Genomic DNA, 27,893 nt, shown 5'->3' with positions numbered 1-27,893 from the left:
AAGATAAATTTACCTGTCAACCTACGGGTCGTACGTTAGGGTATCTCGTTGTACGGCACATGTTTCTAGCTCTACATGACTACTCTAAAATTCGCAGTTAAGTACTTGGCAGAGGGTTCATCGCACCACCTTCAAATTATTTCTCTGCTTTTATACTCTCTAACAGCGTACTGGTGAAACGCACTCAGAAATCTGTCCATGTGAACTCTGACTGTTCGTACTTTACTAGAATGATCATTTCTCCCAAGTGCGTAACAGCAAAATATTTACACATTCGAAGTAGAATGCTGATATCATTAAAACATATTGCCGCAGCGAAAACCTCTATGTTTCAGTGATTGCCACTCGAATTCGCGTTTCAATGCCACGGCGTTCTCTCTCCTATTTCGAAATAATACAAACCGAGCTACGCTTCTCTGAACGTTTTCGATGTCCTCTGCCAATCCTACCTGATGTGTAACCACAACGAGCAATAATACTTCAGAAGCGCGCGGTCCAGCGTAGTGTTAGAACTCCCTTTAGCAGAGCTGTAGCATCTTTTAAGTGTTCAGCGAATAAATCAGCGTCTTTGGTTAGCTTTCCGCACTACATTGTCTATATGATTGTTCCAATTTCAGTTATTCATAATGGTAATCCCTAAGTATTTAGGTGAATTCACAACCTTGAAATGCGTTTGATTTATCGTCTAACCCAAATTTAGCGGACTCCTTTCAGCACTCATGTGAATGACTTGACACTTTTCATTAATTAGAGCCAACTGCCACCTTCCGCACTGTACAGGTATCTTGGCACCTGATTTTGATGTACTGATGACTTTGCGACATGGTAAATGACAGCATCATTTGCAAACATTCTAAGAGGTCTGCTCAGATAATCTAAATCCTTTATGTAGATTAGGAACAGCTGAGGACCTAAAATACTTCTTTGGAAAACCACAGACATCAGTTCTGTTTGACTCGATGACTTTCCATCAGTTACTACGAACTGTGACCTCTCTGACAGGAAAACACGAATCTAGTCATACAATTGAGACGCTACTTCTTTGACAAGCAATTTCATCAGAAGTCATTTGTGAGGAACGGTGTCAAAAGCCTTCTGGAAATCTAGAAATATTACGTCAATCTGAGATCCCCCGTCGATAGAAGTCATTACTTCAAGTGAACAGAGTGCTAGTTGTTTGCACAAGAAACGCTATTTTCCGAATTCGTGCTTTTTGCCAGTAGGTCGTTTTCTTCGAGATAGTTTCTGCCGACGCCGTTATCTATCAGATTAGGACCATTGACAGGATGCTTACGTAATTCAGGAAAATTGTTCAGACGCAAATGAAGTTTTAGGGAGCCTTTCTACTGTGGAAACCGCTAATTCACAATTCCGGGCTGCCAGTGGAAATAGCCCCACTATACATGGGGAAATATCTAAACTGAAAAAGTTTTAAGAAGATTGAAAAGTTCGCTCACTGCAGCCTGTAGCCTGTTGAAACGGAACTAAACGATGCTAGAGCATAAGGTAGCATGCTTGCGTTCGAAACAAATAAAATCATCTCGACTCTGGCGTTCATCAGTATAACATTCCCGCGACTCGGGGGAATTAATAGCTGGACCGGACCCTGCAAGTGCTACTGCAAGGTAATGGAGGTCAGTACGTACTGGCGGCGGACGGCTGCACCAGTAAGAGTGCGGTTTTGAATACGCCCTGCACTTGAGTTACAGAATGTAGTGTATCATCCTATGAATTGCACTCTGCAATTTTCTGGCCGTTTTGTAACGTGCATGCTGCGCTTCTACGGCTAAAAATATAGCCTGCGTTGCCAATCTTGCAGGGGGTCACACTGACCTACCACTGTTCTGTCTTTACGAAGGCGGTGAGGACGTCTATGGCTTTAGAGCTGTCCCTATACACGTCGTCCCAGTATGAGTCTCTCTCTGTAACCGAACAAAATTTTAATGGAAACAGGTTTCCTCATAGCCAATGGACTATGAGATCTTTAACGAAAATTTACTATCAAAAACAGTCTTGATCACAATTTATTTATTCCGGTGGCCGGTTTCGACCACTACTGTGGTCATCTTCAGACCAATGAGTAAGAACCTCCTGCTGGTAGTAAATCAGGGAGGTCTGCTGGTAGCGGAGGCACGTACACACTATCCTTGATGAAGCCCCAAAGGAAAAAATCGCATGGCGTTAGGTCGAGTGAACGTGAAGGCCATGCAAAGCAAGCCCTGTCATTGGGACCCTTGCGGCCTATCCAGCCCTTGGGTACATTGAAGTTCAACCAATCGCGTACTTCGCTATGCCAGTGCTCAGGTCGAACATTTATAAGGTTCTTGGTAAAATTGTTTCAGTTGCTAATTCATTCTATACATCATTTATAACTGTAAGTTTAATGTAATAAATATTATAAAGCGTTAAAACCAGGCTATTCATTTAGAAACACCATGTATTTACACAGCGTAGTGCTACAGATAAAAGTGTTTCAGTTGCTCCTTCATTTCACATATCATTTATAACTGTAAGTTTAATGTAATAAATATCATAAAGTGTTAAAACCCCAATACTCAATTATAAACACCCTGTATTTACACAGTGTAGTGCTACAGATAACAAAATGGCTCTGAGCACTATGGGACATAACTTCTGAAGTCATCAGTCCTCTAGAACTTAGAACTACTTAAACCTAACTAACCTAATGACATCACACACACCCATGCAGGCAGGCAGGATTCGAACCTGCGACGGTAGCGGTCGCGAGGTTCCAGACTGTACCACCTAGAACCGCTCGGCCACCGCGGCCGGCTACAGGTAGCAGCTACCTTGTTTTTCAGTACTGAAAAGCTACACTACCGCCAGCTACTTTTATTCCTAATAAGTTTACGACCGTAAGCATGTAGTGTTGTTTAGTAATCTCTGTAACTTCTTCACTCCAACGGCTCACTTGGAGAGAGTTTAGTTCGGATTCCTGTGCCAACTTCACTTCTGTCTACTTCAGTAAGACAGTGATGAACACAGACGTGACCCTGAATGGTATTCGATTTATTATGATAATTCTGTCTCGATACATGGAGAAGTCTCAATAGTGTTCTCCATTTTTCAGATGCGTAAAACGTATATGCTTATGCCTTGTTACTTACAGTTTATTCCAGAGAGTAACGTGGCATGTGTGTGCACACAGGTGTACGTGGCCGAGGCGGACGGAATCCCAGAGTACGGCAGCTCGGCGACGCTTGGGAAGCGCCTGGTGGCCGTCAAGTTCCTGCCCACCGCCTCCACCGAACAGCAGAGGTCAGTGCGTGAGGTCCCAATTGTCGTAGCAGCGTGATTCGTACTCTTCATTATCTGTCTTATGTACTCGTTCTGAACATTTCGGTTTAAAATTGAAAACTATGTAGCAGGTGTTACATATAGTCTTCGTTCAGTTAAGCATGAAATGAATGTAACTTATCACCTGAACTGCAGTAAAATTGTCTATAAATTTTACTTTGTAACTTCACTCACTGTAAACTGCCCTGAAACACATAAGCGTGCCTGCTTAAAACCTCAGGTTTTCGCTCCGTGACGTCGAAAATCTTACGTCCCACCCGCAGGTCGTTCAGGGCGTCGCACTGATTTGTGCATTCATGAAAATGATCTCTCAGTTTAACATCTCAACTCAATGCACATTCTGCCATGAGAGCATCCATCTAAACACAGCGCACTATGTGCATTAGTCCCTAAAATATTACGCATTTCTAGTTCCATAACTACAATTAATAGAAATTTGATTTAAACTGATTTGTAGAGATTCAGTTTGAAAGCATCAGCTATATCGTTCAAGAAAATTACATTCCCTTGAAAATATTACAAATCGTCGGTGCAACTTTCTGGAAAATAAATGACGTATGTTCTTAACTCCACACAAAGAGTGACGTTTCCTACGTTTACCTATCTAAATAAACATTCGTTTGCAATTATTATTCTGTAGTTGTGGAGAAAAACGCTAACTGAACTGTTTTATTCGTTGCACTTACCATTCTGTAAGTTGTGGAGAAAAGACTTTAACTGAACTTATATATTAATTGCCACCATGGGATGAAATGCAAATAAACTCTCCCCTCCCATCTTCCATCTCACACTCACACACACACACACACACACACACACACACACACACACACACACACACACACCAATCCTAAAGGGATTTGACTGACTTACATGTAAACGGAAATATGTTATTGTTTTAGCACTTACTATCCATAGTCTTATAGTGTTGCAAGTACACAGATATACAGGTATTCTTGGGATATGAACTGCAAATGTCAGGCATGAAGTCAATGTTCATCTACATCTACATCGTACTGCGAAAGCCACCTAATGGTGTGTGGCGGAGGGTACTTTCAGTACCACTTTCTGATCCTTTCAACCCTGTTCCACTCGCGAAAAGTGCGTGGGAAAAATAATTGTCGGTAAGCCTCTGTATTGGCTCTAATTTCTCGAATTTTCTCCTCGTGGTCAACACACGAGATGTATGTGGGCAAAGTAAGGCGTTGTCCGACTCCTCTGAAAAGTGCTGTCCCGAAATTTCAACAGCAAATCTCTCCGTGATGCATAACGGAAAGAAAAGTTACGTTGTTACCAACTTTGCTTGCTTAATGTAGTTTTCCAGGCATTTCACCAGAACCTGTAAAACCTCTGGGATGATGTTAGCTTCAGAAACCTTCATCTGTAACCGTAGAGTGACGAAAGTGTCTCCAGAAGGAAGGATTCCGAAGTATCGGTAATAGCACGCCGTCCCCGTATTTTACATTTTCCTTTCGCTATCGTTCGCCCGAAAGGATGAGGTATGGTGTCAAAACCATGAGTCAAGTTATTAAACACAGTACTTCTCGCCACTTTATCTCCTGCACCGGGCTCAAAGATACATTATGCGCAATGTATTAACTATCCCAGTAGCTGGTACTTTTTATACGATTTCATCTGTCTCGAAATACATCGCGTCTACATAGTTCCGTTACCGTTTGAGAAAAACATTGCTGCGAAAATTATTAGAGATACAGAATTTTATTTCCCGTTCGTTGCAAATTTTCTTTGCAGAGGAAACCATAACGGTAAATGTTTACTTAGACATGTCGGAACTGTTCCTGTTATCGGACATCAAAGAAGTGCAGACATTTATCATCTCCTAGCATAATGGAAGTTGAGCGTGCGGTAAGTGCTGAATGACACATTTCCTGAAAAGCGTTTAGGCCTTGTGATCCCCATTGCATGATTTCCCGCTCTCCCGATGTCTTTTGTGGGATTACTTTAAGGACCGCGTGCATACAACAGTAGTCAGCGACGTTGCAACCCTTAGTGTATGAGTCACTGAAGCTATCACAACAGCTGACGCTGGAACGTTGACCTGTATGTGAGCTGAACTGGAATGTAGGCTTGATGTTCTGTGAGTGAAGTTGGGCACGCAGTGAAATTCTGGCCTAACCGAAAGAAGCTTTGAGAGCTGCTAAACGATTTACGACAAACCACGAAGCTCTATATCTAATAATTTCAAAGTTATGACTAAATTATCTCATGTTTAGAAACGAGAAGAAGCGATCTGTTCAACATTCTAAAGCCAAAATCGCGTTAGTATATCTCTATTTTAAACAACTGGTTTTGACAGACTTTGCTGTCATCTTCAGGTCTTGAACACTTTGGTTACAAAACGTGTTGATTATGAGTTGGAACCTCAGGCCAAGTTATCACATTAGTGGACCAAAGTAGCATATTTTACAAAGGTTTGTCAAAAACAAAAGAATGAAAAACCTCGAGCACTTGGCCGTGCCCGCACGTCTGTGAACGCTACATATACGGACATGACCAAGTGTACAAGGTGGTTTTGTCAGTAAAAGTTTTATTTTTGACAAATCATTATAAAGTGTGCTACATGTTATCCACTAACATGACAACTTTGCATGAGGTTCCAACTCACAATGAACACGTTTTGTAACAAAAATCTTGAAGACCTGAAGATGTCAGAAAAGTATGTTGAAAGAGGTTGGTTAACATACAGAAATACCGGGTGATCAAAAAGTCAGTATAAATTTGAAAACTGAATAAATCACGGGATAATGTAGATAGAGAGGTACAAATTGACACACATGCTTGGAGTGAAATGGGGTTTTGTTAGAACCAAAAACATACAAAAGTTCAAAAAATGTCCGGCAGATGGCGCTTCATCTGATCACAATAGGAAGAATAAGCATAACAAAGTAAGACAAAGCAAATATGATGTTCTTTACAGGAAATGCTCAATACGTCCACCATCATTCCTCAACAATAGCTGTAGTCGAGGAATAATGTTGTGAACAGCACTGTAAAGCGTGTCCGGAGTTATGGTGAGGCATTGGCGTTGGGTGTTGTCTTTCAGCATCCCTAGAGATGTCGGTCGATCACGATATACTTGCGACTTCAGGTAACCCCAACGCCAATAATCGCACGGACTGAGGTCTGGGTGCCTGGGAGGCCAAGCATGACGAAAGTGGCGGCTGAGCACACGATCATCACCAAACAACGCGCGTAAGAGATCTTCCACGCGTTTAGCAATATGGGGTGGAGTGCCATCCTCCATAAACATCGTACGTTCGAGCAGGTGTTTATCAGCCAGACTGGGGATGATGCGATTCTGTAACATATCGGCGTACCTCTCACCCGTAACTGTAGCAGTTACAAAACCAGAATCACGCATTTCCTCGGAGAAAAAAGGCCAGATAACAGTAGATGTGGTAAATCCAACACATACCGTGACTTTCTCGTCGTGTAATGGAGTTTCCACGACAGTTCTAGGATTTTCGGTAGCCCAAATTCTACAGTTGTGGGCGTTGACAGACCCTCGGAGCGTGAAATGAGCTTCGTCGGTCCACAACACGTTACTCAAACAATCGTCATCTTCCGCCGTCTTTTGAAATGCCCACACCGCAAATGCCCTCCGCTTCACTAAATCCCCAGGTAACAGTTCATGATGCCCATGGATTTTGTACGGATAGCATCGGAGGGTACGCCTAAGTGCAAACCAAACAGTAGTGTATGGAATGCCGGTGCGACGTGCGACTGCACGAGCGCTGACTTCCCCGTGCATAGACGAACCCGCTGCAGTCTCCATTTGTTCCTGAACTGTCTCAGCAGCATTACGCCTTGTGCTCGGTCAGCCACTACGGAATCTATCGTCTAAACAACCCGTGGCTTCGAACTTCGAAATCATTCTCGCCACAGCTGCATTTGTCAACGGACCTTTACCCGTTCGAATCCCCTTCCTATGGCGATAGGATCGTGACGCTGAACTAGCACATTCCCCATTTGATAATACAGCTTCACTAAAAGCGCCTTTTCAGGTAACGTCAACGTGCTGCGACTGCTGGCGCATCTTGTGAAGTGTTTTTTTTTTTTTGTTTTTGTTTTTGTTTTTTTTTGTTCTAATAAAAGCCCATGTCATTCCATACATTTGTGTCAATTTTTACCTCTTTATCTACATCATTTCATGGTTTATTAAGTTTTCAAATTTATACTGACTTTTTGATAACCCGGTAGTTTAGGTGACTTTGGCCTTAGAAAGATTTTTTTCCGAGTTGTGAATTTTTGAAATAATCGCAGGACTTTACTGACATCCTATTACCGACTGTGGCGACAACTGCTCTCAGCAAAGCGGATATCTTGATCACTGGTAAAGTTTTCGTCGTTCTGCCGAGTAGTGATTGAAATAGAAGATGCACCCACGTCGAGAAAGGGGCCAGTAGCCGCACGTATGCCTCTTTTCGCATGTGAGGCAGAGACAAACGGACGGGTGGCGACTAGACGTAGGACGCACACGTGCAAAGTACCTTGTGACTCACCGTTGTGATTGGCCCGGTGCTCTGCAGACTGCTACTGGAACGGAGCCGACTGTTGCAGACAAGACTTCCTGCGCGACGTGCGCATCCTGGGCGCGCTGGAGGACGCGAACCTGGCGCGCGTGCTGGGTCTGAGCACGCGCGAGGAGCCTCTGGGCGTCGTGCTGGAGTACCTGGAGCACGGAGACCTCACGCAGTTCCTGCGCGCGCACCAGCTGGCCGGCGACGCCGCCCACTCCACGCACAACACGCTCAGGTGCGTACGCTTAAGCCGGCCTCACGCGGGACGTGTCTCTCGTCTTGAAGAGCGACAGGTGTGGCTTCCATCGCGGTTGCTGCACGCTTAGGAACGAGCTGGCGCATCACATGGACTATACTCCGCGTTTACATTTGCGAGTCGCATTGCTCCCCAGTAGCTGCCTATCGTTCGGTTGGTACATAAGTTCGTGGCGTTTTTCCATAAGTTTAAACACAACAGATACAGAATGAGATTTTCACTCTACAGCAGAGTGTGCGCTGATATGAAACTTCCTGGCAGATTAAAACTGTGTGCCGGACCGACACTCGAACTCGGGAACTTTGCCTTTCGCGGGCAAGTGCTCTACCATCTGAGCTACCCAGATACTGGCAGAAGTAAAGCTGGGAGGACAGGGCGTGAGTCGTGCTTGGGTAGCCGCATTGCTCCCCAGTAGCTGCCTATCGTTCGGTTGGTACATAAGTTCGTGGCGTTTTTCCATAAGTTTAAACACAACAGATACAGAATGAGATTTTCACTCTACAGCGGAGTGTGCGCTGATATGAAACTTCCTGGCAGATTAAAACTGTGTGCCGGACCGAGACTCGAACTCGGGAACTTTGCCTTTCGCGGGCAAGTGCTCTACCATCTGAGCTACCCAGATACTGGCAGAAGTAAAGCTGGGAGGACAGGGCGTGAGTCGTGCTTGGGTAGCTCAGATGGTAGAGCACTTGCCCGCGAAAGGCAAAGTTCCCGAGTTCGAGTCTCGGTCCGGCACACAGTTTTAATCTGCCAGGAAGTTTCACAACAGATACAGATAACAAAGAATTTCCTCATCAATCACATACTCATCCGTCAGTGTTTACAAAAGTCGACCAGTGTTGGGCAATTTTTCGATTCCACGACTGTAGAAATGACGTGGTTTTGAGGCGAAGAACTCGTTGAGCTATGTTGGGACCGCATTTCCATCCGGAAAGGAAGGTCTTTGAAGGCTGGTCGATAGAGAGATGAAAGGTAAACACCTGAAGGTGTAAGGTCAAGTCAATAAGGTGGGTGCAGAAAGACTTCCTAACCCAACTCTTCTATAGTGCTTTTTTTTTTTCGTCAGTTTAGCAGAATGCGGGCCTGCGGGCGGGCGTTATCGGCCAGCAGGATCACTTATCACTTCACGCGGTATTCCTCGTTGTTGATCTTGGACTGCGTCTGCAGGACGTCGCAGTTGTTGACAGTAAACGTCAGCAGTGATGGTTACACATCGGGGAACGAATTCGTAACGAAACACACCGTCGCTCTTCCACCAGTTGCGTGGTTCTTTGTACGTGGAGTTGCTGCTTCTTCCTTTTTTTCTCTCAGCCATTCCTTTCTTTTTCTTATGTCTGCACGAAGGACTCCATTTCTTGTAACCAGTACCAATACATGATAGGAAAGGTCGGTGTTGTTCACGAACCACTTGATGACGAGCAAGCAGAGATATACATGTGACCACCCGCTGATTTTTGGGATTTTGGTACAGAGCATGTGGTTCCCATACGTCCGATTTGTGAACCTTCTCTATTGCGTGAAAACGTCACACGGTAGAGGAATGATTACACTTCATCACATTCGAAATTCTCGACTGCAGTGACGTGGATCATTGTGGATTAACGTGTTTAAACGGTTTTCATCAAACTCCCAAGGCCTTCCTGAACATGGAGAGTCACTACTGTCCAAACCACCCTCCTTAAAACGACAAAACCAGTTTACTGGCCTGCTCTCTTCAATGGCATTATCCCTATACACGATTTCAAGTGTTTGTGGCTACCTCCGCTCGTGTCATCCCTCTACGGAACTCAAACAGAAGAATATATCGGAATTGTTCCGACTTCTCCACTTGGGACTTCATTTTCTAGTGTCCACAGCTTCACTCACTATTTCCAAATGACAAAATAACAATATGTAAAATAGCAACAGTGACATACAAATAAAGAATGACAATCGACAAATAAACCACTATAAAACGGAATACCAAATGCAAAACAAGAACGCAAAAAACATATGCAACAACTTAATATAGCTGATTTCAAATCAAATAGTTAGTTTGTGAAAATGGACACACGTATTGCTCTAATAAGAAGCATATTCCCTGCCCTGTCTGTTCCATGTGTGATACATTTAAATAAACTTCACTATCCAGAAGCAACGTACAAGGCAAAATAGTCCCACGTCCATTTTGAAAGAATATTGCTTTTCAAAAGTTCCATTACAAATGGCGTCCGATGATTTTACAATATGAAAAAGTTCTTCACAGATCACTACCACTTGCAGCAATTGTTGACTTACTTAAATGATGTAATGAAACAACACGTTACGAGGTACAAACCTCATCTTCAGACTACGATGGCAATAAAGAAACACACAACAAAAGCACGCATAAACATTATAGTTGTTCTTTATGGTCGCACTACTTCCTATGGTTATCCTGCAGAGGAGGCTTGGATGACCTAGTGCGAGGGATATTGACTTAGTTTGTTGATTTTCTGTTCACAACAAAAAGTGTAAACAATCACTCATTTCGTTCAAATGAAACAGCTGACTTGAGTGTTCAGTTACCACCATTGCTGTGACTCATTGGATCGTACCAATCACTTTAGATAAACATACAAAGGATACTCAAAACACTACATCACCATCAACTTTATTGGTCAATAGAAAGAAGATGGCTGTCAAAACGAAGCTTCTGGAAGTCGCGCTGTCAGAGTTCTGATATTAGGTGACGAAATGCATTACAATAAGACATAGTGGAAGTTTGATTTTCTACGAGAATCTTTGTAATGAATTACAATGCTGTTGCTACTGGAGAATAGATTCATGTAATTTCTTAATCGTTACATATTTTCTATTTTAACATTACTGAAGTGATATATTTATAATTCTTAAAAATTATTTTTATACTGTCAATACTAACACCAAATTGTCAAGTCTGTCTTATTTTTATATATTTCTTCTAACAACATCTGAGATGTGAGAGCGAGATGTGCGGAATACATTGCAAGTCTCTGACAACACTATGATCTACACACTGATGGTTCATTCGAAGCAAACTTTGTTTGGACCGCCAAGTATTTTCTGTTTCACAGTTGAGTTGATTGTGATTTCGTGCTTAAGTGTCCTTTTGCAAGTTTATGAACGGGACATAACTGAACTCGTGACAAGAAGACACCGTCTCACGTGATCAAACTGAGTGATGTTTAAAATGTTTAAAAGCTTCGTCCCTACTATTTCTATCAAGTTTCCAAGTGTCTGCTTACTTCATATTTTGATAATTTTTTAAACATTAATAGTCTCATTACTTGGGTCCTGCTACGATAAATTGTTTAAACTATTTGATATCCCTACAGCTGTAATTTTTTCTTTATTTGTTGTGCTTTTATCTCATTTCAGATGCGCTGTAGATGGTATTACATCATTTGTACAACAGTAATATGTCGTGCTTCAAATTTTTAAGCTCAGAGTAGCTATGGCTCACGCAAAAGTACTTCAATAATAACTTTATGTAATTTAAAATGAATTATTAGTGTATTCGGCAATGGTTTTATCTGCTACATTCGAAGAGTTTCAAGCAATAGAGATGAACTTAGATGTATGAATATCTTGTTGATCTTACGTCAAATGACAAAAACTGATGTAATGGATAAAGTTACGCCGGCCGCTGTGGCCGAGTGGGACTAGGCGCTTCAGTCCGGAACCGCGCTGCTGCTACGGTCGCAGGTTCGAATCCTACCTCGGGCACGGATATGTGTGATGTCCTTAGGTTAGTTAGGCTTAAGTAGTTCTAAGTCTAGGGGACTGATGACTGCCGATGTCAAGTCCCACAGTGCTTAGCGCCATTTGAACCATTTTTTGATAAATATGCATAGAACTAATCTTCCTTGAAGCAGGAATCGTGTTTTCTTTTTATCTTCTGCAGCCTGTAAACAAGATCCTGTATTTCAGTTGCATTCCTTATAACAATAAGAGATATGTTGTCAAGGTGTCAAATATTCGTTTCCAAATTTCCAGCTTCAGCTGCCTGCTGTACATGGCCTGCCAGATAGCGTCTGGGATGCGTTACCTGGAGACGCTGAACTTCGTTCACAGAGACCTCGCTACGCGGTACGTTGCGGTTTTAATACCTAGAACAGAGAAATCTACTATTGAGGTTATGTTGAAATAAATATTTACTTCACATTTGAACGAAACGTATCTACTACATAGATAATGTGAGTTAAACGGTATTGACGGAAGCTTCACCCGGTGTTAATTCCATTGCCACTACAGCATTCTTAAGGCAGTTAAAACTAAAACGGAATTTTTATCGGAACTTCCTGTGTCGGAGATTAGATACGTAATAAAATGTATTTCCCTGCAGCCACAAGTTCTCCATTCGTCGCTTTCCCACCCGCTCACCATTCCTCACTCGCAATGAAACCCACTGTAAAAGACAGAAAGTGACCTGTGTACTATTTCACACAAGTACTAGCTAACACTTGGTTAAAGAATCGTAAAAGAAGGTTGTATACATGGAAGAAGCCTGGAGATACTCATAGGTTTCAGATACTTTATATAATGGTAAGACAGAGATTTGAGAACCAGGTTTTAAACTGTAAGACATTTCCAGGGGCAGACGTGGACTCTGACCAAAATCTATTGGTTATGAACTGTAGATTAAAACTGAAGAAACTACAAAAAGGTGGTAATTTAAGGAGATGGGACCTGGATAAACTGACTAAATCAGAGGTTGTACAGAGTTTCAGGGAGAGCATAAGGGAAAAATTGACAAGAATGGTGGAAAGAAATACCGTAGAAGAAGAATGGGTAGCTTTGAGGGATGAAGTAGTGAAGGCAGCAGAGGATCAAGTACTTAAAAAGACGAGGGCTAGTAGAAATCCTTGGGTATCAGAAGAAATATTGAATTTAATTGATGAAAGGAGAATATATAAAAATGCAGTAAATGAAGCAGGCAAAAAGGAATACAAACGTCTCTAAAATGAGATGAACAGGATGTGCAAAATGGCTAAGCAGGCATGGCTAGATGACACATGTAAGGATGTAGAGGCTTATCTGACTAGGGGTAAGATAGATACTGCCTTCAGGAAAATTAAAGAGACCTTTGGAGAAAAGAGAACCACTTGTATGAATATCAAGAGCTCAGATGGAAACCCAGTTCTAAGCAAAGAAGTGAAAGCAGAAAGGTGGATGGAGTGTATAGAGGGTCTATACAATGGTGATGTACTTGACAATATTATGGAAATGGAAGAGGATGTAGATGAAGATGAAATGGGATATATGATACTACGTGAAGGGTTTGACAGAGCACTGAAAGACCTGAGTCGAAACAAGGCCCCCGGAGTAGACAACATTCCATTAGAACTACTGACAGCCTTGGGAGAGCCAGTCCTGACAAAACTCTACCATCTGGTGAGCAAGATGTATGAGACAGGCGAAATACCCTCAGACTTTAAGAAGAATATAATGATTCCAATCCCAAAGAAAGCAGGTGTTGACAGATGTGACTCCTACCGAACTATCAGTTTAATAAGTCACGGCTGCAAAATACTAACGCGAATTCTTTACAGACGAATGGAAAATCTAGTAGAGGCCGACCTTGGGGAAGATCAGTTTGGATTTCGTAGAAATATCGGAACACCTGAGGCGATGCTGACCCTACGACTTATCTTACAAGTTAGATTAAAGAAAGGCAAACCTACGTTTCTAGCATTTGTAGACTTAGAGAAAGCTTTTGACAATGTTGACTGGAATACTCTTTTTCAAATTCTGAAGGTGGCAGGGGTAAAATACAGGGAGCGAAAGGCTATTTACAATTTCTACAGAAACCAGATGGCAGTTATGAGTCAAGGGGCATGAAAGGGAAGCAGTGGTTGTAAAGGGAGTGAGACAGGGTTGTAGCCTCTCCCCGATGTTATTCAATCTCTATATTGAGCAAGCAGTGAAGGAAACAAAAGAAAAATTCGGAGTAGATATTAAAATCCGTGGAGAAGAAATAAAAACTTTGAGGTTCGCCGATGACATTGTAATTCTGTCAGAGACGGCAAAGGAGATCGAAGAGCAGTTGAACGGAATGGATAGTGTCTTGAATGGAGGTTGTAAGATGAACATCAACAAAAGAAAACCAAGGATAATGGAATGTAGTCGAATTGAGTCGGGTGATGCTGAGGGAATTAGATTAGGAAATGGGACACTTAAAGTAGTAAAGGAGTTTTGCTATTTAGGGAGCAAAATAACTGATGATGGTCGAAGTAGAGAGGATATAAAATATAGATTGGCAATGGCAAGGAAAGCGTTTCTGAAGAAGAGAAATTTGTTAACATCGAGTATAGATTTAAGTGTAAGGAAGTCATTTCTCAAAGTATTTGTATGGAGTGTAGCCATGTATGGAAGTGAAACATGGAAGATAAATATTTTGGACAGTAAGAGAATAGAAGCTTTCGAAATGTGGTGCTACAGAAGAATGCTGAAGATTAGATGGGTAGATCACATAAGTAATGAGGAAGTACTGAATAGGATTGGGGAGAAGAGAAGTTTGTGGCACAACTTGACTAGAAGAAGGGTTGGTAGTACATGTTCTGAGGCATCAAGAAATCACCATTTTAGTATTGGAGGGCAGTGTGGAGGGTAAAAATCGTAGAGGGAGACCAAGAGATGAATACACTAAGCAGATTCAGAAGGATGTAGGTTGCCGTAGGTACTAGGAGATAAAGAAGCTTGACAAGGATAGAGTAGCATGGAGAGCTGCATCAAACCAGTCTCAGGTCTGAAGACCACAACAACAACAACAACAACAACAACAATAACTTTGGAAACATCGGGTTCCTAAACTTATGATACGAATATCGTTCCCTAAATTGGACATTTAAATATTCTGTAATAGCGTTTCACACCAGAAATGTAAAGTATGGAGTTCACTTAATTACAAATCAGTTTCGAACCCGGGAACACTGCAAACACTAATACATGGCCTTATAACTGAAAAATGAAATGTCGTGTGGCTAGGGCCTCCCGTCGGGTAGATCGTTCGCCTGGTGCAGGTCTTTCGATTTGACGCCACTTCGGCGACCCGCGCGTCAATGGGGATGAAATGATGATGATTAGGACAACACAACATCCAGCCCCTGAGCGGAGAAAATCTCCGACCCAGCCGGGAATCGAACCCAGGCCCTTAGGATTGACAGTCTGTCACGCTGACCATTCAGCAACGGGGGGCGGGCGCCTTATAACTAAAGTGAGATCAATGATATGAGCGAGGTTCTACTACAGCTCAGATCATTGGGGAACTACTGTCACTACGTTCTGTATCTGATCTTTCCAGAGTCATTAATTTGAGAAAAAAGGAATAATTAACCAAATCTCTCTCACCAGACGACAGTAAATCTGTCTGGAAGTGACACCCTCCCACCTCCACTTCTATACAACATAAGTGCGTCAGTAGACAATTGCATTTCATCCCGAAGTAATCGAACACTTTTCAGATACGAATGTCTCGTCACCAGTTGGAAATTGTACCTCACTTGCCACGAAATTACAGGCAACAGGTTACAGGATATATTGGCAGCAGCTGCTACCAAATTTTGTTCAACACTGAAATCTCTCTTCACACACACTTCAGTTTTCACTTGCATACCTAATGAATCATACCACCTAATCTTTTCTCATGTAATCTCTCATCTGAATATCACAAATCCACATTGGTTTCACGGATATTCAAATAAATTTCGCACCCAGCACATTTTCAAAAGACCAAAGCTGATAAAACAGCTGAAATAACAGCCCTTTCTACGCTATATTACACCACTTATCCGCAGGTAATGTCCCATTCGTTGCATATATAGGTTCCTTAGGGCGTGAATAAGGATGTAGCATGGTCCAAAAAATAACTACAGGGACCAGAATAAAGAGCTGTTCAAAATATTTAACATTCCTTGCCGAAAAAGTTATTCCATGCTTCAAAATACTATAACAGCGAAGTGAAAATAGATACTAATGAAGCCGATCAAATACCAGTCCATTGCAACACAGATATTACAATTTTAGTAGAAATGGCAGTCCCCAGACGTCGCATGAACTGAACTGTTCATGGAAATATCAAACGTTGCTGTCCCGTCCTTTCACAATTGTTGCCAATCATTAGATTTCCTCACCAGTACTTCCCTAATGACACACAATGTCCCACAGAGCTTTCACCCAACGTTCCAACTCGTCTTTTAGTAACCGTCCGGCTCCTTAGCTGAATGGTTGCCTTGGGGAGAGGGGACGAAACAGCGATGTCGTCAGTCCCATCGGATTTGGGAAGGATGGAGAAGGAAGTCGGCTGTGCCCTTTCGAAGGAACCATCCCGATATTTTCCTGAAATCGAAATTAGGATGGCGGGAGGCGGCTTTGAACTGTAATCCTCCCGAAAACGAGTCCAGTGTGCAAACCACTGCGCCACTTCGCTCGGATTAGCTGAGTGGTCAGCGCGTGCGACTGGTATGCAGTGGGCCTGGCTTCGATTCGCGGCCGGATCGGAGATTTTCTCCACTTAGTGATTGGATGTCGCCACGCGGGATTAGCTGAGCGGTCTGATGGCGCTGCAGTCATGGACTGTGCGGCTGATCCCGGAGGAGGTTCGACTCCTCCCTCCGGCATGGGTGTGTGTGTTTGTCCTTAGGATAATTTAGGTTAAGTAGTCTGTAAGTTTAGGGACTGATGACCTTAGCAGTTAAGTTCCATAAGATTTCAAACACGTTTGAACATTTTTTTTTTGATTGAATGTTGAGTTGTCCTCATCATCACTTCATCATCATCGAGGATCAAGTCGCTTAATGTGGCATCAACCAAAAAGACTTACAAACCGGTCGCCAAACTTCCTCGAGAGGGGATTCCCGGACATCAATCCCATAAAATCATTGTTTCTAATTTTTAGTAACATTTCTCATTATGCATGCTTTACTCAGACGAATGATCTACAAACAGTCTCATTGTCTTTTTCTTGACTCAGGAACTGCCTGGTCGGTGAGGGCTACCACGTGAAGGTGTGCGACTTTGGCACCGACAACGAGCTGTACGCAGCTGACTATTACAAGGTGGACGGCGCCAACGCGGTACCCGTGAGATGGATGGCCTGGGAGTCGGTTTGCCAGGTGTGTATGGTGGCCACGATAGAACTGCCACACGCAAATGACAGTTATGGCAAACTAAGAGTTAGTGTGAAGTAGAATTTTGATACGCTTCTTCTAACCTCAGACATTAACAGCATACTCTGCTAGGATTAAAGCTTTCTATAGCTTTTACAGGGGACTTCAAAAAGTGACGTCTTCCCATGGTAAGACAGCTGCCCGACAAGAGTGGCTCATTGTCAGAACAAAGTATATATTTTGGGTTCCCTTCATACACAGTTCTGCTGCGATATGGTTAACAGAGCATGACAGTGGGCGAATGAAATTGTACGGCAACTGGAAACGTAGCACAACGTTGAAGTAAGCGGGACAGCACGAACACGTGGGCAAAACGTGTAAATTCACGGTGAAATAGTGACGGTACGTGGACCTCATGCAATTTCGCGTTCAGCTGTGGTGAAATGGTGGTAACAATTTGTCCAACCCTGCATAGATGTGGATGATGCTGGTTTGGAAGGAAGGCCATTAATATCGACCACAAAAGATTGTAACGAAGCAATCTTTCCGGCAAGCTGGAAGAAAATCTTGGGGAAAAACATTTTCCAACGGGCGATGACTTCTACACAGCAGTTCTCGAATGGCTCTGTGACCAAGAAGCAGATTTCTGACGTCGAGGAACTGAAAGACTGGTGGAACGTTTTGAACGATGTCTGCAGAGACTTGGTGTCTGTGTTGAGTAATAGTGTCATGCATATGTTTCAATTTGAAATGAAGTTTAGCATTTAATATGTTAGTTGCCCTGAGAAAGCAGTAAAGAAATAACCTTTTGAAGTCCTCTCTTACCATATGTGCTATCTACGTGACGCCCATTTAACGACAATCGCTACCCGTCACGAGTTTTACCTACACTGATTAATATTTTGATGAGGTGACTGACTGTCTTTTGTCGTCAGATACTTAAGCAAACGCATTTTTAATAACCAGCCTTTATTCCCTTTATTCGGTCGCACAGACCATCGTCACTGGAAGAGAAGGGAAATACACTCCTGGAAATGGAATAAAGAACACATTGACACCGGTGTGTCAGACCCACCATACTTGCTTCGGACACTGCGAGAGGGCTGTACAAGCAATGATCACACGCACGGCACAGCGGACACACCAGGAACCGCGGTGTTGGCCGTCGAATGGCGCTAGCTGCGCAGCATTTGTGCACCGCCGCCGTCAGTGTCAGCCAGTTTGCCGTGGCATACGGAGCTCCATCGCAGTCTTTAACACTGGTAGCATGCCGCGACAGCGTGGACGTGAACCGTATGTGCAGTTGACGGACTTTGAGCGAGGGCGTATAGTGGGCATGCGGGAGGCCGGGTGGACGTACCGCCGAATTGCTCAACACGTGGGGCGTGAGGTCTCCACAGTACATCGATGTTGTCGCCAGTGGTCGGCGGAAGGTGCATGTGCCCGTCGACCCGGGACCGGACCGCAGCGACGCACGGATGCACGCCAAGACCGTAGGATCTTACGCAGTGCCGTAGGGGACCGCACCGCCACTTCCCAGCAAATTTGGGACACTGTTGCTCCTGGGGTATCGGCGAGGACCATTCGCAACCGTCTCCATGAAGCTGGGCTACGGTCCCGCACACCGTTAGGCCGTCTTCCGCTCACGCCCCAACATCGTGCAGCCCGCCTCCAGTGGTGTCGCGACAGGCGTGAATGGAGGGACGAATGGAGACGTGTCGTCTTCAGCGATGAGAGTCGCTTCTGCCTTGGTGCCAATGATGGTCGTATGCGTGTTTGGCGCCGTGCAGGTGAGCGCCACAATCAGGACTGCATACGACCGAGGCACACAGGGCCAACACCCGGCATCATGGTGTGGGGAGCGATCTCCTACACTGGCCGTACACCACTGGTGATCGTCGAGGGGACACTGAATAGTGCACGGTACATCCAAACCGTCATCGAACCCATCGTTCTACCATTCCTAGACCGGCAAGGGAACTTGCTGTTCCAACAGGACAATGCACGTCCGCATGTATCCCGTGCCACCCAACGTGCTCTAGAAGGTGTAAGTCAACTACCCTGGCCAGCAAGATCTCCGGATCTGTCCCCCATTGAGCATGTTTGGGACTGGATGAAGCGTCGTCTCACGCGGTCTGCACGTCCAGCACGAACGCTGGTCCAACTGAGGCGCCAGGTGGAAATGGCATGGCAAGCCGTTCCACAGGACTACATCCAGCATCTCTACGATAGTCTCCATGGGAGAATAGCAGCCTGCATTGCTGCGAAAGGTGGATATACACTGTACTAGTGCCGACATTGTGCATGCTCTGTTGCCTGTGTCTATGTGCCTGTGGTTCTGTCAGTGTGATCATGTGATGTATCTGACCCCAGGAATGTGTCAATAAAGTTTCCCCTTCCTGGGACAATGAATTCACGGTGTTCTTATTTCAATTTCCAGTAGTGTACATTAGACGGAAAATCAGTTTATTTTTCTCCTGAGGACTTCCGAAACATCTAAAAGAAAAGTAAATTGTTTTTCTTCCTGTGATGGAGGTCTGAGTGACCGAAACAGGTAGAAGATAACTTACACAGTTGATGGTTAAAAATGCAGTTCCTTGAGGTAAATATATTGTTTCCACTTCCTCACTCTTTCTATCACGCTGTACGCTGTAATATATAAACAAATTTCTTGACAACGGAGCAGACATCATTTATAGTAGTGGATTTATTTGTACCCAGACTAAATCCCTACAGGACTCTTAACAACCATTTCGTGCACTCCGCAACCTTGGTGCACTATAACCTTCAGTCTGTGGACTTTTTAGGGCGTGGAAAGTGCATTTTAGGCGCCTAAAATAGACTCTTTCAATGCCTCAAGCTGTGTAGAACCTAAAATACGCCCTAAAAAGCGTTATGAAGAGAAAGTAAACGTATTACAAAATACACATGAGCTTATTATTATTCATAAAAAAAAGGAAAATAAAAATATGTGCAGTTGCACAAGCCAGCAACATGATTCTCTTGTCCAAACTAATGCCACACCTTTTTAGTTTTCTCAAGATAAAAATACGGTACATAATACAATTAACCACAAGTTGCAATATGTGCACTAAGTAATTTAATGCATGCCGGATAAAATAGGGGTTGCAAACATTCAGACCGTTGTTGGCTTCACCTTAAATAACTAAAACATTTTCTGTACTTCATAGAGAAAACTGTGGCTCTTGTCAGCCAGTATTAATTCATATACCGAAACTGAACTTCCTACGTGCATGCATTTGATGAGTGTACTTCCCTCTCAGCACGTTCTGGACAGCAATTCGGCAATCAGGGGAGTTGGGTTTCCTGCTACGCATGTATGCTGTTGGGCACAAGTCCTTCAGCCCGGGGTTCTTCTGCAAAATCTTTTGAATGTTTTTCTGTACTTTTTCTCTCACATCATCTTGCGCTTCATTAATTTTGTTTTTGACATCCTCTAGTGAAGAAATGTTCTCGTAGATACGCCCAGCTGATCCGTCTAATTTATAGATAGTTCTTGCCATAAATGGGTAGTTTGCTATAAGACAAGGCTCGTTGGATTGAAGGATGTTTGAGTAACTGTTTTGCTGAAGTTACAGCATCGGCCTCCTCCACTAGATTTTCAGTTACCTGCTGGACTGCCGAGAAATAGTTCTGCAGTATTCTGCTGTTGCTATCGTCGTGTCCCAGTGGATAACAACAGGTTCATGTGGCAAGAAGAAAAAACTTTATTTATAGTGGAGATTAATTTGTTTACCTTAGGGAATTTGCCTTTACTTGCTCTCGTATACGGTTGGTACCATGCGCTACGGAAGTTACATGCAGCATCAAAGGGTAGAATACTTGAATGCTGCAACGATTAATGTAGTAGCGGCATCTGTGAAGGCCAGAAGCATCTTGTTTTCATCCACGTTGTTTGGACATGGCAGGCATTGTTGACAGATTTGTAATTTACCGGCCAAGATTGTCAATAGTTTAATCAAAAGAAATCCATATGAAAGATTCCCCAGTATCTTCTCGGGTTGTGTGCAACACGTCACTGTAAGTTGAATCCACATAGTTTTTACGCATTATTCATCCTGCAGGAAAAGACTACCCTCAGTTATTTTCTGGATGTATTCCGATTTTTGTCTTCCTCTACAGTTTTTGCCCTCTCCAACTTCTGGTACAGTGGAAGTCATTCCCTGATGTATAGATAGACGTCCTATCATCCTGTCTACTCTCCTTGTCAATGTGGTTCCACATATTCCTTTCCGATTCTGCCCAAATTCTCTTCATTCCTCACCTTATTAGTCCACCTAATTTTCAACATCCGTATGTAGCACCACACCTCAAACGCTTCGATTCTCTTCTGTTCCGGTTTTCCCACAGTCCACGTTGCACTACCATACAATGCTGGGCTCCAAAGTGCATTCTCAGAAATTTCTTCCTCAAATTGAGGCCTATGTTTGATACTTGTAGATTTAACTTCGTCAGAAATGTACTTTTCGCCACTGGTAGTCTCCTTTTGAGGTCCCCTTTTTCTCTCCGTCATTGGTTATTCTGCTGCTTAGGTAACAAAATTCTTTGACTTCCCTACTTCGTGACCATCAATCCTGATGATAAGTTTCTCGCTGTTCTAATTTCTGTTACTTCTCATTACATTCGTCTTTCTTTAATTTACTCTCAGTCCATATTCTACACTCATTAGACTGTTCATTCCATTCAGCAGATCACGTAATTCTTCCTCACTTTAAATCAGGTTAGCAATGTCATCAAAGAATCTTATCTCTGATATCATTTCACCTTAAATTTTAATTCCACTCCTCAACCTTTCTTTTATTTCCATCATTGCATCTTCGATGTGCTGATTGAACAGTAGTGGCAAAAGACTACGTCCCTGTCTTACACCTTTTTTAATCCGAGCTCATCGTAGCTTGTCGTCCACTCCCATTATCCCCCATATTGCTTACCCCTATTTCTCTCAGAATTTCGACGAATATCTTGCAGAATTTTAGATTGTTGAACGCTTTTTACAGGTCGACAGATCTTATGAAAGAGTCTTGATTTTCCGCTTTTTACAGGTCGACAGATCTTATGAAAGAGTCTTGATTTTTCTTAAGCCTTGCTTCCATTATCAGCAGCGTCAGAATTGCCTCTTTGGTGCCGGTGCCTTTACCTTTCCTAAAGCCAAACTGATAGTCATCCAACACATCTGAATTTTCTTTTCGATCCTTCTGTATATTATTCTTGTCAGCAACTTGGATGCAAGAGCTGTTACACTTATTGCGAAATAATTCTCGCACTCCTCGGCTCTTGCCGTCTTCGGAATTTTGAGAAAGATATTTTTTCCAAGTCAGATGGAATGTCGCCAGACTCATACATTCTAGACACCAACGTGAATAGTTGTTTTGTTGCGACTTCCCGCAGTTATTTTAGAAACCCATTTCGAAAGTTATCTATCCCTTCTGCCTGATTTGTTTCTAGGTCTTCCGGTGCTCTCTTGAATTCTAATTCTGCGTCCCATATCTCTTCTAAATTGACCCCAGTTTCTTCTTTTAGTACATCAGACAAATCTCCCCACTCATCGACGCTTCCAGTGTACTCTGTCCACCTAATCGATCTGTCATCTGCATTTAACAGTGGAATTCCCGTTGCACTCTTAATGTTACCACCCCTGCTTTTAATTTCACCGAAACCTGTTTTGACTTTCCTGTATGCTGAATCTGTCCTTCCGACAATCATTTGTTTTTCGATGTCTTCAGATTTTTCCTACAACCATTTTGTCTTAGCTTGCCTGCATTTCCTATTTATTTCATTGTTCAGCGATTTGTATTTCTATATTCCTGAATTTCCCTGAACATTTGTGTACTTCGCTCTTTCATCGACCAACTGAAGTATTTCTTCTGTTACCCATGGTGTCTTCGCATTTACCTTCTTTGTAACTGTGTTTTTCTTTACTATTTCTGTGACTGCCCTTTTTAGAGATGACCATTCTTCTTCAACTGTACTGCCTCCTGAGTTATTTCTTATTGCTATATCTATAACCTTAGAGAATTTCAAGCGTATCTCGTCATTCCTTAATGCTTCCATAGCCGACTTCATTCTGTACTGATTCTTCCTGAATAATCTCTTAAACTTCAGTCTACTCCTCATTACCACTAGATTGTGATCTGAGTACAAGCCACTATACTACGCGAGGATCCATAAAAACAGCAGCTGTAGGCATATGTCCCTTCGGAACCAACCCGGGCGCCACCACACAGGTTGCCAAGATAACTGTAGCTACGCAACGCAAGGCAAAGGGTATCCTCAAGCACAGGAGTCGATACAACCACACGCATTGCTCAGTGTCATTGACGGAACTGCCTCGTAATCTCTTGCTAAACTTCAAAATTTACCTTCTGGATGACATTGGGCCTTTACAACTTGACTCAGCTACATTAAAAGATTCATAGTATTACCTCAAACGTATCTCTAATATTTTCCAAATACTTACTGTGGAACAAACGCCAAAAAATATTTTTCATCTATTTAAAGCAGGAAGCACAGTGATGTTCTTGGTAACACATTCTTGACCATCTTTACTCTCCCAGATTTTGTGCAGGAATTCACAGTATTCGTGTAAAGACGGAGTAATCTTAATTTTTTCTATACTTTGTGCAGGACATAAGCCGGGCTAGGTATATGGTTTAAATTGGCACGGGATGTTGTAAGAATATCTCCTACACCCTTCACATAGTACGTATCATTTGTACAGTGACGACCAACTTGTTACTGTTTCCTTCGTTGTGTCAAAAACTATCTAAAAAGCTTAAAACATTCAATTAATGTTTTTTAAAGTGAAAAACATAGCCTTCCTTTCACTATAGTCAATTTTACTGATAGCTCATGTCAGCCAGAGAGAAATAATTTATGTGAACCTACAGCGTCACGCGCTGCTCTGTCAACACTGATAAAGGTGATATTCTCCAGCACGCTACTAACAGTCAGATGAGGCGTCACAAGTGCTCTTTTTTGTTTGTCTGTAATAACGTCACAGATGTCTCTCTTTCGCAGTTACAAAGAAGCTTTGATTCGTTTCTTGGATTGTGGTATGTGTCGTATCGTGCACTTAATTTCCTTTCACAAAAGTGCACTTTTTTTGCTATTAATTCAGAAAAAGAGCCAAATTTCGGAGAGTATGCATTTATGCACTTATAAAAGAAGATATGCGCTTAAAATATAATATGACATATATGCACATATACAAATCATTCTGTTGTATGTAAGAAGGAATAGCTAACTTATCTAAGCAGGTCGTCAACAAAATACCTAAATAATTTAATAACTAGCCATGTAGCCAAGATTATTACCTTTAACGACGAGACCTATAACTATCGTCTTCAGTACAGAGATAAGTCGCGCCAGTTGTCCAAGTGTGTGATTTATTTCATTTAAAAGCACAACGGGTTTCGGGAAAATATTACCCCATTATGAAGTTCTATATGTTGTATCTAGACAAGACAGCCTAGACACAATGAGAGGAAGCCGAAAGGCACGCGTTTAGCTAAAGCAGGATGGCGTGAGGTCTGAAACAGGATACGTAATGAAGGCTATACAGAAAAGTACGTAGCTTCTGGAATACTTAAATTTAATCCATCCTTTTGGAACATCTGGAGATTGTGGCGATACAAGTGAGACTCTTTAGATACATGCAATGTTAGTAATGGCGCCTTGCTAGGTCGTAGCCATTGACTTAGCTGAAGGCTATTCTAACTATCTGCTCTGCTAATGAGCGATGCTTCGTCCATGTTGTCGCTAGCAAAGTCGTCCGTACAACTGGGGCGAGTGCTAGTCCGTATCTCGAGACCTGCCTTGTGGTGGCGCTCGGTCTGCGATCACACAGTGGCGACACGCGGGTCCGACATGTACTAATGGACCGCGGCCGATTTAAAACTACTACCTAGCAAGTGTGGTGTCTGGCGGTGACACCACACTATAAGCAACGAAAAAACAAGCCATTACTATACATTATTTCACATACTAACGTACGTGTAAAGGAAATATGTGTACATGGTCCATGTCTATATTGTACCTTAAAAGATTATGCCATTAGGCGCAGTCAAAAATAAGCAAGCAGCGAAAATTCACTGTCGGAGATACCTTTGCTGATGTGGATATCACCACGTCGAAAACAGCGTGTCCCCAGTTTCGTTGATTCTGCACATTAAGAATGAATGTCTGCTGATTGCTTATATTTGACTGTACCTAGTCCCATAATCTTTTAAGGTACGCAACACTATGTAGACAATATAGAAAGACAGCTTAACAATGCACGCTAATAATCTGTGTTTTCTTTCTTCACGCAACTTGATAACAGCATTATGTTATAGCATGCAGATATTTAGTGAGGTTGAAGAGTAGAGGAATTAGTATTAGCTGCCGAATCCGTTACACTGATCAAAGCAATCTTACAAGCATCGTCCGCCCCCTGACCGATGCATCATAGGAGGCTGACCATGCAGCAGCTGTTTCCAGCAGAAGAATCACACAGGGAAGGACATACATGTGTAAAATACATGCAGTAAATCGATGCTATAATTATATACTGAGTAATTAACAATACGTTTCATCGCGAGGTATCCTTATTGCAGTATTTGACGACATCGCTGGAGAATTGCAGATTACTCGTCGGATAGTCAGTCCTTCGGAGAAGTTAAAAATTAGACAAGTAGAGTAATCGAATAACGAAACATTCGTCCGGCCCTACAGAGTCCTAACTAGTGAAACGTGGGAAACCATCTTAAGAGACGTGCAGGATATAATGTTGTTGACCATGAGGGACGACAGATTCGAATACAAAGGGCGGTAAGCATGGTAACTCAAACCCAGTCAGTTTCAGAAAACGTTGTGCCAACAGCTCGCAAAGCAAGCTGCCAGTGTGTGTGTAATACCAGAAACCAAGATGCACTCTTGCGGCCTGAGCGAGTTTCTATCACTGTGTTTTTACACACAACTGATTACAGAGTAATGGATTCCAATTCATATTCACTGAAGCTGGCGGCAACTACCACACTAATGACTTACCAACACTGTCGTGAACCAGTATCTGAAATCAGCAAAGAAGTAGGCTGTTTGAGCTTTATTGTCGGAGGAAACACTGAATGCCTCCTCTGGAGAAAATGATTCCTGCAGTTAATCTTCGCAGGAAGTCAATGCAGCAGCTTTCTGCCAGAGAGGCAGGTGACCGCAAACTGGAACTGAAGCTGGCCACGCTGCTGTGCTGCCAGGAGAGTGGGTGCCTCGAACAAGCAGTCTTCCTCTGCGCTGATATGTCTTCGTCGGCAATTCGAGGCAATGGTTCTCTTATTTACCGATTTATGCCATCTTGTGACTTTCTAAGAATAACTGTTCAGAAGACACTACAATTAATTTTCCACCACCATCCGATAGGCTCGCATCCGGGCAATACGTATGGGAGTCTGGATGGTCGGTAAAAATTCGTATTATAACTGGTATTTGCCCTTTTTAGTTTTCACACTCGCTAAATATTTAGGCGATAGACAAATGATAATTGTCAATGGTTTTCCAATATTTCCTCCTGTAGGAACTTTTGACTGGAAAGATCATCTACAGTAATAATGCACTGTAAAACTGTCGCGTCTATTTGTCTGTTTGAACACGCCCATCTCCAAAATGACTAACTGAATTTTCGTGGCGTTTCCACGGGTACCCAGAGCAAAATATCAGCTTTCCTCCACTGCACTGTTGGAGCTTTATGAATTACAACAGAGTGTCCATTACTACTGTCGAATTCTGAGAAATATTTAACAGCAGAACGTTCTCTTCTCAGCAGGTGAATGTGTTCTTGGACGACACTTTTACTGCAGATGTAGTATTCAGATGTACTGCACTGTTGTTATTAATGCAACGCCAACACAAAACACTCGTTCACAATACCTGACGACTACAGAACATTTCAGTGCGAGAAAATACGACTTTACAACGAGAGCTGACACACATTGTTGTATCTAATGTGTGTCACCACGCGGTACTGTTTACTCAAGATGGGCAACAGGAGCGAACCGATGGCGGTGTGGTAGGGGAAGCCGGTTCGCCGTTGGTGTCACCCAGGCAACGGCGTCTATTCCCGCTCCAGTCGGCCAAACGTCAGAAGTCGCAACTAATTTTAAACGCACTGTAGGCTACACATCCCTCCTAGGTAATTGTACGACACAGCAGCTGTGGCTTGTATAATGTGGAAATGTTTAAGGTGTACAGTGTCCCCCTAAAAGATGTTGTGTATTTACATTAACTAAATCACGGATCTGGACAACAGGTGTCTTACATAAAATTTAAAATTTTCTCGGCGAACTAAATATTCAAAAAGATTTCGGGCTTGCAGGCGGTCGTCGTTAGCTTCCATCCACGATATTTCGACTGGACAACTGCCAGCCATCCTCAGGTGAGCCATCGAAAACTGACGAGGACGCCCTCCGTTCCGTAATGTATAGCGTGCAGCGAGTATTCCGCGCATGCGTCAAAATCATGGACAGACGAAACACACCGCCCGCCAGCAGCGCCCTCGCTGGTGGAACTGCAGAACTCAGCTGTCTTCGGTGTTGTCAATTGCCGCGGCCATCGAAGTAGCCTGAAATCTTCGTCTGGAGCAGATCTTAGAGATGACGGGGTTCCACGCATTATCTAGCT

General features: G+C 43.0%; 1 protein-coding gene across 1 annotated transcript in view; it reads left to right on the top strand.

The window, feature by feature from the left end:
* Positions 1-27,893, top strand: part of LOC124613048 (discoidin domain-containing receptor 2-like) — a 116,565-nt gene that overhangs the window by 85,756 nt on the left and 2,916 nt on the right. Inside the window, exons 12-15 of the mRNA XM_047141623.1 lie at positions 3,170-3,279; positions 7,900-8,094; positions 12,112-12,204; positions 17,087-17,228. Of these exons, the coding sequence (XP_046997579.1) occupies positions 3,170-3,279; positions 7,900-8,094; positions 12,112-12,204; positions 17,087-17,228 (540 nt within the window). The remainder of the gene's footprint in view (positions 1-3,169; positions 3,280-7,899; positions 8,095-12,111; positions 12,205-17,086; positions 17,229-27,893) is intronic.

Source organism: Schistocerca americana, chromosome 4 (assembly GCF_021461395.2).
Source record: "Schistocerca americana isolate TAMUIC-IGC-003095 chromosome 4, iqSchAmer2.1, whole genome shotgun sequence".
NCBI lineage: Eukaryota > Metazoa > Arthropoda > Insecta > Orthoptera > Acrididae > Schistocerca > Schistocerca americana.
The sequence above is the reverse complement of the archived record's forward strand: the minus strand, read 5'-3'. Positions and strand labels throughout refer to the sequence as shown.